This window comes from Lipotes vexillifer, unplaced genomic scaffold (genome assembly GCF_000442215.2).
Source record: "Lipotes vexillifer unplaced genomic scaffold, Lipotes_vexillifer_v1.1 scaffold413, whole genome shotgun sequence".
Classification (NCBI taxonomy): Eukaryota; Metazoa; Chordata; class Mammalia; order Artiodactyla; family Lipotidae; genus Lipotes; species Lipotes vexillifer.
Window position 1 is genome coordinate 1,612,644 of NW_006769725.1, and position 16,035 is coordinate 1,628,678.

A 16,035-nucleotide genomic window follows, 5' to 3' on the forward strand; every position below is an offset into this window, starting at 1 on the left:
ATTTGAAACAATTGATTAACTTAATATGGTGGGTTTAATTGTACTGTAAAGATTATTTTTGCTTCTTTTACTTTATTTCTAGTAGTTTATTTTAATTAAGAAAATATTTCTTTCAGAGTTTAAGCAAAGTCATTATTCTTCATTGTTAAATGAAGAAAATAGCTACAAATGAACATATTTATTTTGAGAAAGATACTTTCTGAAAAGTGATGTTTTAAATAAACTTGGAAAAGTACTTGATAGGTTAGCTGAAAGTTAGATTTGTCCTTTATCTTGTTTCACATCTTTCTTTTTAATCACTCTGACTAGCTACTCAGTTTTATCATTATTGTTCTTATGTATAATAAAACAAGCACTGTTTTCTTACTTCTTCCTAATTGAAAACAAACCAGAACATGGTCAATCTAGATAATTTAGATTTTCTTTAAGTGTATTATTCTGATATTTACTCTCAGGCTGACTTACCCTTGCCACCTAAAACATTTGTTTCATCCCCCCTCCCATCCCCATCGATAGGGAAATCAAGCAGATTTTAATATTAGCAAATGCCAAACTTTAAAAAGGTATGTTTAAAAAAGGTATATGATAAGTCCCAAAGGCAAAATTTAGTTGTTTTAGATTCTCAGTTTTAAATTATCAACACAACCATTTCTTTCTATAGATATGTTTAATACAAATGTGACTAAACTAGAATATGTAATTGAATTATCAGTGATGCCCATAGGTTTCATGAAAATGTGGGAAACTTCTTTGAAACACTTATTTTCTGAACTATTACTTTGTCCCCTGGTACTTAGCAGCCCTCATGAATTATATCTCCCTTTCCCAAAAGAGAAACAAAATAAAACCTGTCTTTACTGGGTCTTGTAAAGCATCCCTTGGGTGCTTAATAATAGATTTTATAAACTAGATCCTACAGGATTCATCAGCCCTGGGCATCATTAATTTGGGGAAGCCACACCTGTAATTGTTTTTGGAGACACAACCCAAACCTGTAGCACCTCTCTAGGATTTAATCCCACTTGAGAGCATATTTTTACTTGTTTAGAATTGTTTTCTCAGGCAAGTAGATTGTACATACTATATATAGTTCTTGTACATACTATATATATATTATATATAGCAATACTATGTATGGTTCCTCTTCCACTCTAGTCATTTATTGAATTAGAATCACTGTTTTACATGTAACAAACAAAACAAAACCTTTTACATCAGAATTTATAGTCATTTAGCCTTACACTTTAACCTAAACACTTGCAATATCAAGCGATGAACTAGGTAGGGGTATTCAGAGTTGAGCTTTTGTCCCTGTGCTTAACTCAAGGTCTGGAAGGAACAACAGAGATATTATGTACTTACATTATTACAGTTTTTTGTTTTTTTTTTTTTAAGAAATAAGTGCAACAGGAAAAGAAAATACAGTGTCTAAAAACTGGGGAGGTAAAGAGTCAAGAAAGGCTAGATAGCCTGAACAGGTTTTTGAAAAATGAAAAACAGAGGAGAGGTAGGATATGCCAGTCAGAAGAATTAAGAGCTGTAATTTAAAAGTAGTTCAGAAAGATAAGTGATTAAGGACCAGATGCAGGAGTCAGCCTGCCAGAGTTCTGTCAGGTTCCTCCCTTTACTCTCTGTGGAACCTCAAACACTGAAGCATTCATATGTACGTGGACCCATGAGCATACCTGCCTCATGGATTTGTTGTGAAGATTACATGAGATAATTCGTGTAAAAGAGCTTAGTGTAGTGCCTGCCACGGAGTAATTAATTCCTAAGTCAGTTGCTGTAAATATCATCATCTTGAATAATGTATGGGCAATGTTTATTTGCCTGGTGTGCTTTGGGGGCAGGATGGTTATCTTTAACTCAGGGCATATGTTTAGTGTTCACTATTATAGCTATTTACTACTTGATGCTTAAAGTAGAATCCCAGCTACCCAGTGAGAAATTTTTTTTTTTTTTTTTTTTTTTTTTGAGGTACGTGGGCCTCCCACTGCTGTGGCCTCTCCCGTTGCGGAGCACAGGCTCTGGACGCGCAGGCTCAGCGGCCATGGCTCACGGGCCCAGCCGCTCTGCGGCATGTGGGATCCTCCCAGACCGGGGCATGAACCCGTGTCCCCTGCATCGGCAGGCGGACTCTCAACAAATGCGCCACCGGGGAAGCTCCCAGCTACCCAGTAATGGATCATTTTAAGTTGTAATATGTACCCATGCTTTTCTATTTTCTAAATTACTTTTCTAAATATTGCTTATGTGTCACAAAAATCACAGAATTTAAAGCTACAAGGAACCTTAAGTTACCACTTTTATAGAATTCAAAGACTTTTTAACAGATGTATACTTTTGTATAGGTCTATGGGAAGAAAAAGCAAAATTAAATCAAGTTTGTTGTTTTTCACTCTGATGGAATGCTGGGATTCTTGATTTTTCATATCTTAGGTTTTAATTTTTATAGTTTTTACTGAAAGCAAAAGTGAAAATATAGCTAAATATAGTAAAACTCTTTGTCAGAATTTTCTTCAACATGAGATTGTCACCTAATTAATTTTAAAAGATTAGACCTCTGGGAGTATCGTACTTAACAGATTTCCTTTCACAAGGGCTAGAATGACATCTTCCACATTAAGAAATTATGCCTAATACTGAAGCTTAAACTGAACTAATTTATAATTTGGTAAATTATAATTATAAAATATAATTGGATACAGCACAATTTTTATAGGTGTTCTTAGGAGAATCTTTTAATTTTTTAAAGCACTTAATAGCAATTATTAATACAGTCTGTTTGAAGAGAGTGCATGTTGGCTACACTGGTTAGAAAAATAGAACTAATTCTGTTTTCTACAAAGCTTTTCTCAGAGAAACGAAGCAAAATGGTTTGTGAACTGTGTTCACATTGACTAATTCATTTATTCAAAGCATTTGAGGGCCTACTATGTGTTAGTCACTTTTATGGGACTGCTGATACAGGAATGAACAAGTCCAGTAGGGCTCCTGATCTCATGACATTTGCATTCCAGTGAGGGAGGGTAGATAGGAAACAAGCAAATAAATAGGATAATTTCAGACTGTAATAAGTGCTAGGAGGGTAATCATGTGATATTCTAGAGTAGATGTTAAGCTTGTGGGCCAAGTGTGGGCTACTTGAGAAAGGCTTCTCTGAGGGTTTGATATTACTTGGAGATGGGAAGGAATTTGCCTCACAAAGAGTTGACCTAAGAATTTCCACGTGTGGAGAATAGCAAATGCAAGATGCCCTGCAATGCAAAACATGTTGCTGTATTTGAGTTTGGATGTTCTTATAATGATACAATGTGATTTTAAAAGATCTCTGGCTTCTCTGTGGACGATAGCACTCAAGAATAGAAGCAGGATTCAGTGGCGTGCTAGAGTTGACGCCAACCAGTTAGAAGAATAGAAGAGGAAATAATAGAAGAGGTGGTAATATATGTAGGCTATATCAGTTAAATGCTATTTGAAACTGTAGAACTAGAGGAGATAACTTAAGGGAGAGGAGAGAGGAGAGCTTGTGATTGAGCCTTGAAGTACTTCAGCATTTAAAAAATAATAAAATAAAATTCAAATAGAGAAAAGAAGCCTATATAGACTGAAAAAGACTGATTAGAGAAGTCAGAACATACCTTGAGAGCCAAGAACAAAGTACTGAATGCTGCTGAGAAGTTGATTAAGATGATGGGCTCGAGAAGTGACCTTTGGTCACTTTCCTGGTAACCTTTACATGGGTGGTTTTCTTGGAGGGACAGCATTGTGAGGCATTTTTGAGTGGGCTGAAGAGTGAATAGGAGATAAGGGCATGGAATAGTGAGTACAGAGAAAGCTTTCACAAAGTTTTGTAATAATAGAGAACAGAGAAATGGGTTGGCAGCCAGAGAGCCTATGGGGGTGGAGGGGAGGCTGTTAATTTTAGTTTTTCACCATGAGAGATTCCAGGGCTTATGTGTAGCATGATCCTGTAGAGAAGGAGAAACTGGTACTGAGGGAGGAGAGAAAGCCAATAAAGCACTTGGGGAAAAGTCTTGAGAAGGCAAGAGGAGATGGAATCCAGAACACGGCAAAAGGAGGAGGGTCCTTTGTTCCTCAGAGCAGGAGGGAAAGTGGAGAATATGGATATAGGTGGAGATAGGTTTGTAGATTTGTTGGAGGGAATGTAAGAGCGTTCCTTTTTCTTCTGTTTTCTTACATAATTTGAAGCTTGGTCTTTAGCAGTGATGGAGAAAAGGTGGTATTAGAGCTTTGAGAAGAGAAGGTATGAAATAGTTGTGTCAGTCAGGTAAGGTTATAAAGGAAACATGGTGGATTAGAACAGTGTTGAGTGTTTGAGGTTTGTGTTTCTCAATTTAAAGGGCAGTTGGTCAGCCTAGTTGTATAATTTTTCTCTGGCGATGTTCAGGTGCTTGGGTTCAGGCATAACTGAGCTCAACCAGAATTGGAATTTCCAGGTAAGTGTTATAGAGGGAGTAAGAAAGACACTTGACTCCCTGGCCCTGAGGTAGGATTGGATATAAAAAGGAAAAAAGTCTCCATGAGAGTGAAGAGCAGTGGTTCAGTTAGAACTCTAAAGCCAGATTGCTTAAGTGTAAATCCCTGGCTCTGCCATTTAACTGTGTCACGTATATTTCTATGCCTCAGTTTCTTTATCTGTTAATGTTGACAGTAATAAGGGTAAGTACCTATACCTCAAAAGATCGAATAGGATTAAATGAATTTAAATATGCAAAGCATTTGAACAGTGTCTGGCATTTAGTTAAGCACAATATAAGGTTAGCTAAGATGCTGCTACCTCTGCTGCTTTGAAGGTCTTATCCTTAGAATATACTTAAGACCAGCAGGTGGCAGGACCTGCAGAGAAAAGCTGAAGATCTGTTGATCCCGTGTTTGGAGTTTCCTAGCATATATACCATTTGAAGGTTTGAGATTGGGTCAGGTTGGGGGAAGTACAGAGCATCAGGGTTCTAGTGGGTGATCTTAACCTATTTGTGAAATACCTGGTAGGTGTTTTCTTCTATCTGTATTGTTAGCCCTCCAGGGAAGTTACTAATTTTCTGGAGTAACTAGCTTCATAAATTGGTTAAATAAATGATTTGCTAAAGATTATTTAGTGAAAGTGTCAACACTGAAATTAAGAACTTTTGGTCAAAATGAAATAGATTTGTCAATAATTGCCACATTCCTTTGTTAGATAGTAACAATTACTGGTTGATAATTTTTCGTTTCATCAAAAAATTTTGGAAAAAACAACTTTATAGCATTTTTTTAGGTGCTTTTTCTTTCATAATCAACAAGTAGGGGTTTTCCCATGCATTGCATGATGCTTTCAATAATTTATTCATATACATCCTTGGGATGTGGTAGAACACTTGGACAGTCCCCAGGCATATCTTTAGAATTGGTTAATACTGAGTAGTTCCTGCAGGAAGCGTAAGATTTTGCTTTTGATGTTCTACCTAGTATTATATGTGTCCCATGCTGTATGTACTCTTTTTAATCATATTTAAGAATTTAGAATTTTTTAGCTAAATAAATAAGAAAATCCAAATTTCTTACGTGACTCAACTTTTTTAGCTGTAAACATGTACAAGAGTTATAAACCTCAGAAACTTAGCTGGTCATTATTGGTTGGGATTTTTTTTTTTTAAATATATATATATATATATATACACCAAATAAAAAAGGTATGTCTGAAAATGTAAACTGAGGTAACTTAGCGTCACAATTATATTAATACCCCAATTACAGATAACTTATATTTTCATTGTTAGAAATTACTAGTAAATTGATTTTCGGATTAATCTTCCCCATGCACAAATATTGTATATCTTCAAAATAGATGTTATCTCTTATACTGGAAATACTGCTAAGGAAAAAAATGTCTGTCAGTAAAATTTATACACGTGCTTTACTCTGTCTACCACTAGTACATTCTTAGGTTTATGAATTAGAATTTATAGTTATTTTATACTGTTTTTATACACCTTCAGAAAATCCAATCAAGTTGATTTTTTCCCCCAAGCTTAATTGGTTTTGCAGTTCTTTCTTCTCTGGTTTTTCAGAAGAAAAATTATAAATGTTTTATAAATGTTTTAGTTTGTGTTCATTCTAACCTTCATTCCATATTTCACTATGTATTAATATTTATTAGTTACCAAATTTTATAGCTTTAAATGTTTTTGTATGTCAATCTGGTATCTGAAGCACATGTTGCAGTGTGTTTGTTTATAGTTGTGGTTAAATCTAGTTTAAAAATTTTTTAGAAACCATAGCTTAATGATAAAACAGCTTGCAGAATTTTTAATTTATTCCCAGTCTTAACCATTACACTTAAACCAGTTTGTGTGAATCCAGCTTGAGCTTCATTCACTATTGTAAGTTATGTGCTGTGCAGCATACAAATATATATAAAACATAGTTCCTGCTCTCAAAGACTTCTACCCTAGTAGAAGAATTACATATCCAACTCTTCTATAAAACAAAATCAATTTTGAAATGGAAGGTAGTTGAGATAATTTTTGATTCACTTATTTAAATTTCATAGTCATCTTGGATTTCACAGAGTAGTTCTTCAAAATACTACTTTATGTTTAGCTTGCTGCTTTGAGAGTCCAGACCATGAAGATATAACTATAAAGTGGGTTTTTTTCCTCATAAACTTTATATTAAGCCCGAAGGGTCAAATATCACAGTTTTGGGCTTCCCTGGTAGCGCAGTGGTTGAGAGTCCGCCTGCCAATGCAGGGGACACGGGTTCGTGCCCCGGTCCGGGAGGATCCCACGTGCTGCGGAGCGGCTGGGCCCGTGAGCCATGGCCGCTGAGCCTGCGCGTCCGGAGCCTGTGCTCCGCAATGAAACCTAAGTCTAACTGAAAGACCCATCATCCCATCACCCATCCCATCATTTCCTCCATACGTTCATGTCCCCTCAACTGCATCTCAGTGGGAATAAGATGACCATGCTTAGGTGAGCTTCAATTGAAAATAAAAAAAAAAAAAAAAATCACAGTTTTAAAGAGAAAAGCGGATTAACGGTCTTAAAGGATTTACTTTACTTTATTCTCCACTCTCACCACTCCCAATGGAAAAAGCATCAATAAATCAGGTATATTCTCTCTAGTCAGCATCCAAACATACTGCTTGGCACATGGTGTAGTGAAGTGAATAATTTCATATGTCGAGTGACTCTGTTTAAGGTGATATTCTCTCCAAAGACAGGATTTAGGATTTGTCTGGTTTTGTTTTTATGGATTAAAGAGTTGAGATAGAGAAATGGGAAGTGCATATTGCTTCTTTTTGGTATAACCTTAACCAGGGAAATTTTGATTTAATAAATTAAGAGATTTTTAGCTTTTTTCAGGCAAACAGGTTTTTATTAATATAGAGTACATTCTGTAGGGTAGTGATTCTTAGCCTTTTTGAGGATTACTTTAAAAACTATTTTTGTGAATATTATAAAAGGCTATTCCCCAATAAAATGTAAGATGTAAATTTTGCATGTAATTTGAGGTAATGCACAAATCCCTAAAGCCCATTTTTATATGTATACATATATCTATATATGTGTGTATATCTTACATATATAGATATATATCTTACATATATACACATATATATAGCTCTATACCTTTATTGAGGTATAATTCACATACTATACAAGTCACCTATTTAAAGTGTATAATTTAGTGGTTTTCAGTATATTCACAGAGCTGTGTAACCATCCTTATAAACAATTTTTTAATTGAAGTATAGTTGATTTACAATGTTGTGTTAATTTCTTCTGTACAGCAAAGTGATTCAGTTATATATATGTATACATTACTTATATTCTTTTCAATTATGGTTTATCATAGACTACTGAATATAGTTCACTGTGCTATACAGTAGGAGCTTGTTGTTTATCCATTCCATATATAATAGCTTACATCTGCTAACCCCAGCCTCCCACTCCAACTCTCCCCCAGTCCCCTCCCCCTTGGCAACCACCAGTCTGTTCTCTATGTCTGTGAGTCTGTTTCTGTTTCATAGATAGGTTCATTTGTCTCATCTTTTAGATTCCACATATAAGTGATATTATATGGTATTTGTCTTTCTCTTTCTGACTTCACTTAGTGTGATAATCTCTAGTTGCATCCATGTTGCTGCAAATGGCATTATTTTGTTCTTTTTTATGGCTGAGTAGAATTCCATTGTATATATACCACGTCTTCTTTATCCATTCCTCCTGTCGATGGACATTTAGGTTGTTTCCATGTCTTGGCTATTGTGAATAGTGCTGCTATGAACATATGAACTTTTTGGATTAGAGTTTTGTCTGGATACATGCCCAAGAGTGTGATTGCTGGATCATATGGTAATTCTGTTTTTAGTTTTCAGAGGAACCTCCATACTGTTTTCCATGGTGACTGCACCAGCTTACATTCCCACCAACAGTGCAAGAGGGTTCCCTTTTCTCCACATCCTCTCCAGCATTTGTTACTTGTGGAGTTTTTAATGATAGCCATTCTGACTGGTGTGAAGTGATATCTCATTGTAGTTTTGATTTGCATTTCTCTAATAACTAGTGATGTTGAGCATCTTTTCATGTGCCTATTGGCCATTTGTATTCCTTCTTTGGAGAAGGAATTTAGGTATTTAGGTATTCTGTACATTTTTTTGATTTGGTTGTTTTTTTTGTTGTCAAGTTCTATGAGCTGTTTGTATGTTTTGGAAGTTCAGCCCTGTCAGTCACATCATTTGCAAATATTTTCTCCCATTCTGTAGGTTGTATTTTTGGGTTTTTTTTAATGGTTTTCTGTGCTCTGCAAAAGCTTGTGAGTTTAATTAGGTCCTATTTCTTTATTTTTGTTTTTATTTCTATTGCCTTGGAGACTGACCTAAGAAAACATGGGTACATTTTATGTCAGAGAATGTTTTGCCTATGATCTCTTCTAGGAGTTTTATGGTGTCATGTCTTATGTTTAAGTCTTTAAGCCATTTTGAATTTATTTTTGTGTATGTTGAGAGGGTGTGTTCTAACTTCATTGATTTACATGCATCTGTCCAACTTTCCCAGCACCACTTGCTGAAGAGACTTTTTCCCCATTGTGTATTTTTGCCTCCTTTGTTGAAGATTAATTGACCGTAGGTGTGTGGGTCTTATAATTAATTTTAATATTTTTGTCATTTCCAAAAGAAACCCTGTTCTCATTAGGAGTTGCTTTCTGTTTCTCCCCAATTCACTCCCCTTTCCACCCTAATCAAAAGCTAATTACTTTCCATCCCTAAAGACTTGTCTATTCTGGACATTTTATATAAATGGAATTATAAAATACATGGTTTCTTTCACTTAGCAGAATGTTTTCAAGGTTCATCCGTATCATAGTATGTAACAGTACTTCATTCCTTTTTATGCTTGAATAATATTTCATTGTTTTTTATTTATCCACACATCAGTTGATAGACATTTGATTTGTTTCCCCTTCTTGGCCATTATGAATAATGCTTCTTTGAACATTCGTATACAAGTTTTTGTGTGGACGTGTTTTCATTTCTCTTGAGTATGTATACCATACCCAGGGGTAGAATTGCTGGGTTGTGTGGTAATTCTATGTTTAACATTTTGAGAACTGCCTGGTTGTTTTCCAAAGCAGCTGCACCAATTTACATTCCCACCAGCAGTGTACAAGTGTTCTAGTTTCTCCATATCTTTGCCAATACTTATTATTGTCCTTTTTATTATAGCCATCCTAGTGTGTATGAAGTATCTTGTGGTTCTGATTTGCATTTCCCTGATACTTAATGATGTTGAGTATCACTTCATGGACTTTTTGGACATTTGTGTATCTTCTTCGGAGAAATGTGTATTCATATTCTTTGCCCACTTCAAAGTTATTTGTCCGTTTATTATTGACTTGTAAGAGTTCTTTATATATCTAGTTCAGGTCCCTTATCAGAAATATGGGAGATATATTTTCTTCCATTCTGTCAGTTGTCTTTTCCCTTTGTTGATGGTATCTTTTGAAGCAGAGAAAGGTTTTTAATTTTGATGAAGTCCAGTTTATTTTCTCCTTGTTTGTGTTTATATTGCTTATGCTGCTTTTAGTGTTATTTCTGAGAAATCCTAAGAAGACCTAGCTCTAGGCCTTGAGGATTTATTCCTGTACTTTCTTCTAAGAGTTTATAGTTCTAGCTGTTACATTTAGATCTATGGTTCATTTTGAGTTGATTTTTGTATAGGTGTGAGGAAGGAGTCCACTTCATTCTTCTACATATGAATATCCAGTTATCCCAAAGCCATTTGTGAAAGACTTTTTAACCCTCATTTAATTGTATTGGCTAGTTCTTAGATCCTTTTGCAGATCCACAAACCCAGCTCTAGAGAAGGGTGCAAAGTTAAAAGTCAGATAGGACACCAAAAAGGTGGAGAGGCCACATTAATTAAATAAATAAATTATTTATTTATTTATTTATGGCTGCGTTGGGTCTTCATCGCTGCACACGGGCTTTCTCTAGTTGAGGCGATGGGGGCTACTCTTCATTGTGGTGTGTGAGGGCTTCTCATTGCGGTGGTTTCTCTTGTTGTGGAGCACGGGCTCTAGGCACACAGGCTTCAGTAGTTGTGGCACACGGGCTCAGTAGTTGTGGCTTGCAGGCTCTAGAGTGCAGGCTCAGTAGTTGTGGCACATGGGCTTAGTTGCTCTGCGGCATGTGGGATCTTCCCAGACCAGGGATCGAACCCGTGTCCCCTGCATTGGCAGGTAGATTCTTAACCGCTGTGCCACCAGTGAAGTCCCCACATTGATTTTTAAGTTGAGCCTCAATTCCTTGTTACTACTGCATATTAGTTATCTATTCTATTGCTGTGTAACAAACTACCCCCCAACTCAGTGGCCTAAAACAACAAAATTTCTCTAGGTCATGAATTTGAGAGACTTAGCTATGTAGTTCTGGCTCAGGATCTCTCATGAAATCAGTCAAGATGTCAGTTGGTACTGCAGTCAAATCAAGGCTTTCTTAGGGATGAAGGATCTGCTTCTAAGGTGGCTCATTCATGTGGCTGTTGGCAGAAAGCCTCGGTTCCTTACCACAGAAACCTCTCCATAAGTTTCCTTGAAGTGTCCTCGTGATGTGGCAGCTGGCTTTCCCCAGATCTAGTGATCTAAGAGAGAGAGCAGGGAGGAAGCTGAAGTGCTTTTATGACCTACTTTTGGCCATTACAAATTGTCACTTCTGCCTTACTATTTTCATTAGAATTGAGTCCCAGAATCCAGCTCACAGGGCTGGAGAATTAGGCAGTGCTTTTTGAAAGTAATATCAAAGAATTTGTGGACATATTTTAAACTACCTCATCTACCTCATATACTCGTCAGTTTTATTAAAAGTTTTATTAATTCCAAACAGCTTATGTTGTTTCATACTATATATGCCCATTATCACGTAATAAAATTAGATGATCTCCAAGTCATTCATTTCTTTTTCTTTTTCCTGTTGTTGTTGTTATTGTTTTAATGTCCTTGATGTTTCTAATATAACCAGTCAGTGCATTTTAGGATCAAAACAAAGTAGAGGAGTATGTATCAGAATGTTACATCAGCAAATATGACAAAGAAGTAACATGATTTCTAAAATGAAATAAATACAGGAATATTTCCTCCTTTATAAATCCCTAAGTCCTCAGCCATTTTTCCAGTTTCTAGAAAGGAACACATGAGTAGTTATCTTTGAAGCTGTCTTTGAATACTTCCATGAACCTGCATACTAGCTGACTGAAGTTTTGATCACTCCTAACTCAAGAAACATTTTAAAGTTAGCCATTAACTCTGAACCCATTTTAATACTTTACTTTGTAACTTTGGTTCCTCCTGCAGACTTTTTTTGTAGGTGATGATTTTACATGACTTTGGAATTTGCCTCTAGTGGGACGCTGTGGGAGGATGAACACAGAAGAGCTGGAGTTATTGAGTGACTCCAAATACAGAAACTATGTAGCTGCAATTGATAAAGCACTAAAGAATTTTGAATACTCCAGTGAATGGGCAGATTTGATATCAGCACTTGGAAAACTTAATAAGGTATGTCTGTCTTACTCTTTTCATAAAATGGAGTAAAACTCAGAAGTCTGCATCTGTATTTACTGAATTTCTCTCAACCTTGAAGTAAAGAATTTAAAAACATAACTAAACCTCAGAATTACTTTTGACTCTGCTATTTTACTTCATGAGTTGCATGCCTATATAGTCAGACTTTTTTTTTTTTTGGAGGCCAAAATCACAACAGTACTTGAAAAATATAGTTATTCCTTTATTACCTATAAACACAAGACTAGGAAGCAAATATGCTAACCATGAAGGTTAATAAATTTCTGTAAATGAGCATCGGATATGGTTCTGGAGTTCCTAGCAGCAGAATGAAAAATTGCATGTGGAAAGCAGTAACTGCTGTGTCCTTTCCAAATGGTATGTAGCATTAAGAAAACATTTTATGTCCAGGCAGTTCTTAGTTATAGTCAGTACTTTTTACAAAAGTGACAAGCTGTTGCTTAGGCCTTGGAGCTTGGCCTTGAATGATCCTTCTTCACATGTCTGGTTGTTATCCACTGTTATTGTGGTGGCATCACTGATCAAATTGTAGCTTTAAATTTTGACCCCTTTTTTTTGTTGTTATCCACTGTTATTGTGGTGGCATCACTGATCAACTTGTAGCTTTAAATTTTGACCCCCCTTTTTTTTTTTAACTTAGATCAAAATTTTCTCACTCCACACACATAGTTTTTATTTTGGGGGCTTTTGGGGTTTGTTTTTAATAGCTGTTATTGAATACAAATGCTACTCAGTATTAAGTGGACTAGGGGAGCAGATATGAAGGGCGAGCTCTTCCGGTAACTATTTTAACATCAAACAGCTTAGCATACAATTATTAGGAAAGAAATTTGTCTTAAAATACATACCAAGAGCACTAGTTTTCAACCTCATACTATAGATAATTACCCTGATATCTTAAAAAGAAAAGCCTTCATTTTCAATGCCAAGGATTTATCTTAAAATTAGATGCACAGACTTCTGTTTGACGTGTTAACTTCTAACATTTATCATTTGAGGTTTGATAAATTGTCAAAACTTTTACAATATCCCCAAGAAATTGCATCCAAAAATATGAGTTTGTTTAAAGGTAGTTAGGTCCTTTCTTGTCCTGAAGGGTCTCTTTCTGAAGATATATTAGGAACTACGTGTAAAAGCAGTTCATTAAATTGTGGAAATTAATTTGCCTAATTAAGTACATAATTAGTTTTTTATACTTAATCAGTATTCATGAAAACAGATTTCACTGTATCCAGATAATATAACATAGGATATACAAGGCATTGGTGAAACTTACCTAAAATCATGGTGAAACAAGGCAAGGGTTTTATATATATATATAAATTTGTTGAAGATGGTCTAAATATGTTTTAGTATAAAATTTTATTTATTAATATACTAAATTATTATACCTCATTTATACAAGTTTTCTAACTCAAGTGCTTTTAGAAAATAGTGCTATATTTTGCTTTTTTAAAAAAAATTTATTTGGTATCAGTAGAATTTCTTTATTGAGGCATTTTGTGTTACACATCATTAAGTTTCCTTCTACAGAAGTACTTCTGGTAATAATTATACTTTTCTTTAAAGTATATGTAATTATTGATTCTTTGCTCCTGCATCCAAAATTCAAAGTAATATTCTAGAAATGGAAGGCAGCTAGTTTCAAAAAATAAAAATGTTTTGTATTTGGAGTCTTATTAGTGTTGTGCCCTTGATTTGCTTTGCATTCATAGGTCTAATTTTATTCACATTCATTACATCCAATTTAAAACTGGATTGAAGGCTTGTAGTGGGAAGAACATTGAAAATGTTATATCTAAGTGGACCTCAGACCCTCCGCTTTTTTTATGAAGTGGAAAATCTAGTGCTTCTCTTCTGTACTGCCTTTGGCAGATCATTCATTTTATATATTTTAACCTCAGTTCTTTATTTTTTAAAATAAAGGACTTCTTTTCTGTTTCATCTAAATTCCAGTTCTAGTCTATTATACTGTATTCATTCTGAGTGTTCATTTTCTAGTATTCTATCAGCATTTTGCCATAATACTCTGAAGAACTGCATTTGTAAGTCTTTTATCACTTAAATAATTAATCTCCTTTGAGTGATTTGTGAGATAGCATCTTCTTCTTTAAATTCTGCCTTGACCATCATCTCTAAAGAAATGTAGTGGCTGAATAAATACAGCAACATGTATTTGGCCCAATTGGGAGGTTAGTAAAAGCAAATGGGCAATTATAATCTCATGTATGTTCTTGTCAGCACTAGAATTACTTGCTATAATATGATATAGTACAGCAGTTCCTCTTCCAACAAAGTATCTATGTTGAGGTTCGATTTTCTTCATGTATTTCAAACAGTGTATCAAAAATAGGTTGAAGGCTGACTGACATTAAAGATTTGTAGACATCTAAAACGGTGCCTTTCTTCTGAACAAATTTGTTTTGGAAAGCATTGTTATTTTTCATAAAAATGTTATTTCTCTTAACACGTAATGAGTTTATTTTTTTAACAAATTAATAAATATTTTTAAATCCTCAGTTTTAATTTTAAATCCAGTATTGACAGATGTAACTGACAAAAACAAAAGTTTTTTGACATCCTCCATAATTTTTTCAGAGTGTAAAGAAGTCCTGTAAGGATTTTTGGTAATACTATGCTAGAAAATGGAAATAAAATGAAATGTAATATTTTTCTCAACTGAATTCAAATGTTTTCTTCAAGGTTTTACAAAATAATGCAAAGTACCAAGTGGTACCCAAAAAGCTGACCATAGGCAAACGCCTAGCTCAATGTCTACATCCAGCATTACCAGGTGGAGTTCATCGGAAGGCACTTGAAACATATGAAATTATCTTCAAAATCATTGGACCTAAGCGACTTGCCAAAGATCTTTTTTTATATAGGTGAGAATAATTTTACTGTCTATTTGCATGTAAGTAAAAAGTATTTTTAGCTATCTTATGCTTTTTGCACTGAAAGGTAAAAAATTGAAAAGTCCTTAATGGTGAAAGTTTTCAGATGTCAGTCTTAAATATTTTGATAAATAAATACTTCAGAAAAATTTACAGTATTTCTTTCTTTCTTTTTTTTTGTTTTTTTTTTTAAGATTTATTTATTTATTTATTTAGGCTGTGCCGGGCCTTAGTAGCAGCATGCGGGATCTTCATTGTGGCATTCAGGATCTTTTAGTTGCAGCATGCGTACTCTTAGTTGTGGCATGCAGACTTCTTAGTAGTGGCATGCAGACTCTTAGTTGCAGCATGCATGTGGGATCTAGTTCCCTGACCAGGGATCGAACCCAGGCCCCCTGCATTGGGAATGTGGAATCTTACCCACTGGACTACCAGGGAAGTCCCTAATATTTCTTAATACAAGAATATTTTTCCTTCTCAGATGTCATTTTTGAAAAGTTTATTTTTTTTCAAAATTGTTGAGACTACAGTACATTCTATGTTTTTAAGCTAGAGAACTACCCTGAGAAAAAATAGATACCTTGATCTCTTAGCACCTTTCAACATAGTTGACCATTCTCTACTTAAAATAGTCTTTTTCTCTTGCCTTCTGTTATACTGCATTCTCCAGTTTTGTTACTTTCTCAGTCTCCTTTACCAGCCTTTTCTGCTTTCCCTAAACTCTACATATGGAGTTCCTTAAGGCTTGCTTAGTCCTGTACCTAATGTTTTCACTTTATATTCTCTCCTTGGGCATGCTTATCCAAGCCATGATTTATCTTTTATGTGCAGACTCCCAACTTGGTATCACTAGTGCTGACTTCTGCTTTAAACTCCTGGCTTACTCGCCACCTCAGTGTGGCTCTTTAAAGGCATCTGAAGCTCAACCTGCTCCAAACTAATCTCACCTTCTCCCATAAACATGGCCATCTGCAGTGCACTAAAGCTCAGTAAATGGCACCACCATCCATCCATTTACACCTGAAATCTGAGACTTACACTTGACATCTTGTTT

At 35.2% G+C, this 16,035-nt stretch overlaps 1 protein-coding gene across 2 annotated transcripts in view; it reads left to right on the top strand.

Annotated features, from left to right (window-relative positions):
- The first annotated feature begins 11,922 nt into the window (after positions 1-11,922).
- Positions 11,923-16,035, top strand: part of DOP1A (DOP1 leucine zipper like protein A) — an 87,733-nt gene continuing 83,620 nt past the window's right edge. For both annotated transcript variants that reach the window (XM_007445881.1, XM_007445880.1), the window contains exons 1-2: positions 11,923-12,060; positions 14,791-14,972. In XM_007445881.1, the coding sequence (XP_007445943.1) occupies positions 11,923-12,060; positions 14,791-14,972 (320 nt within the window). The remainder of the gene's footprint in view (positions 12,061-14,790; positions 14,973-16,035) is intronic.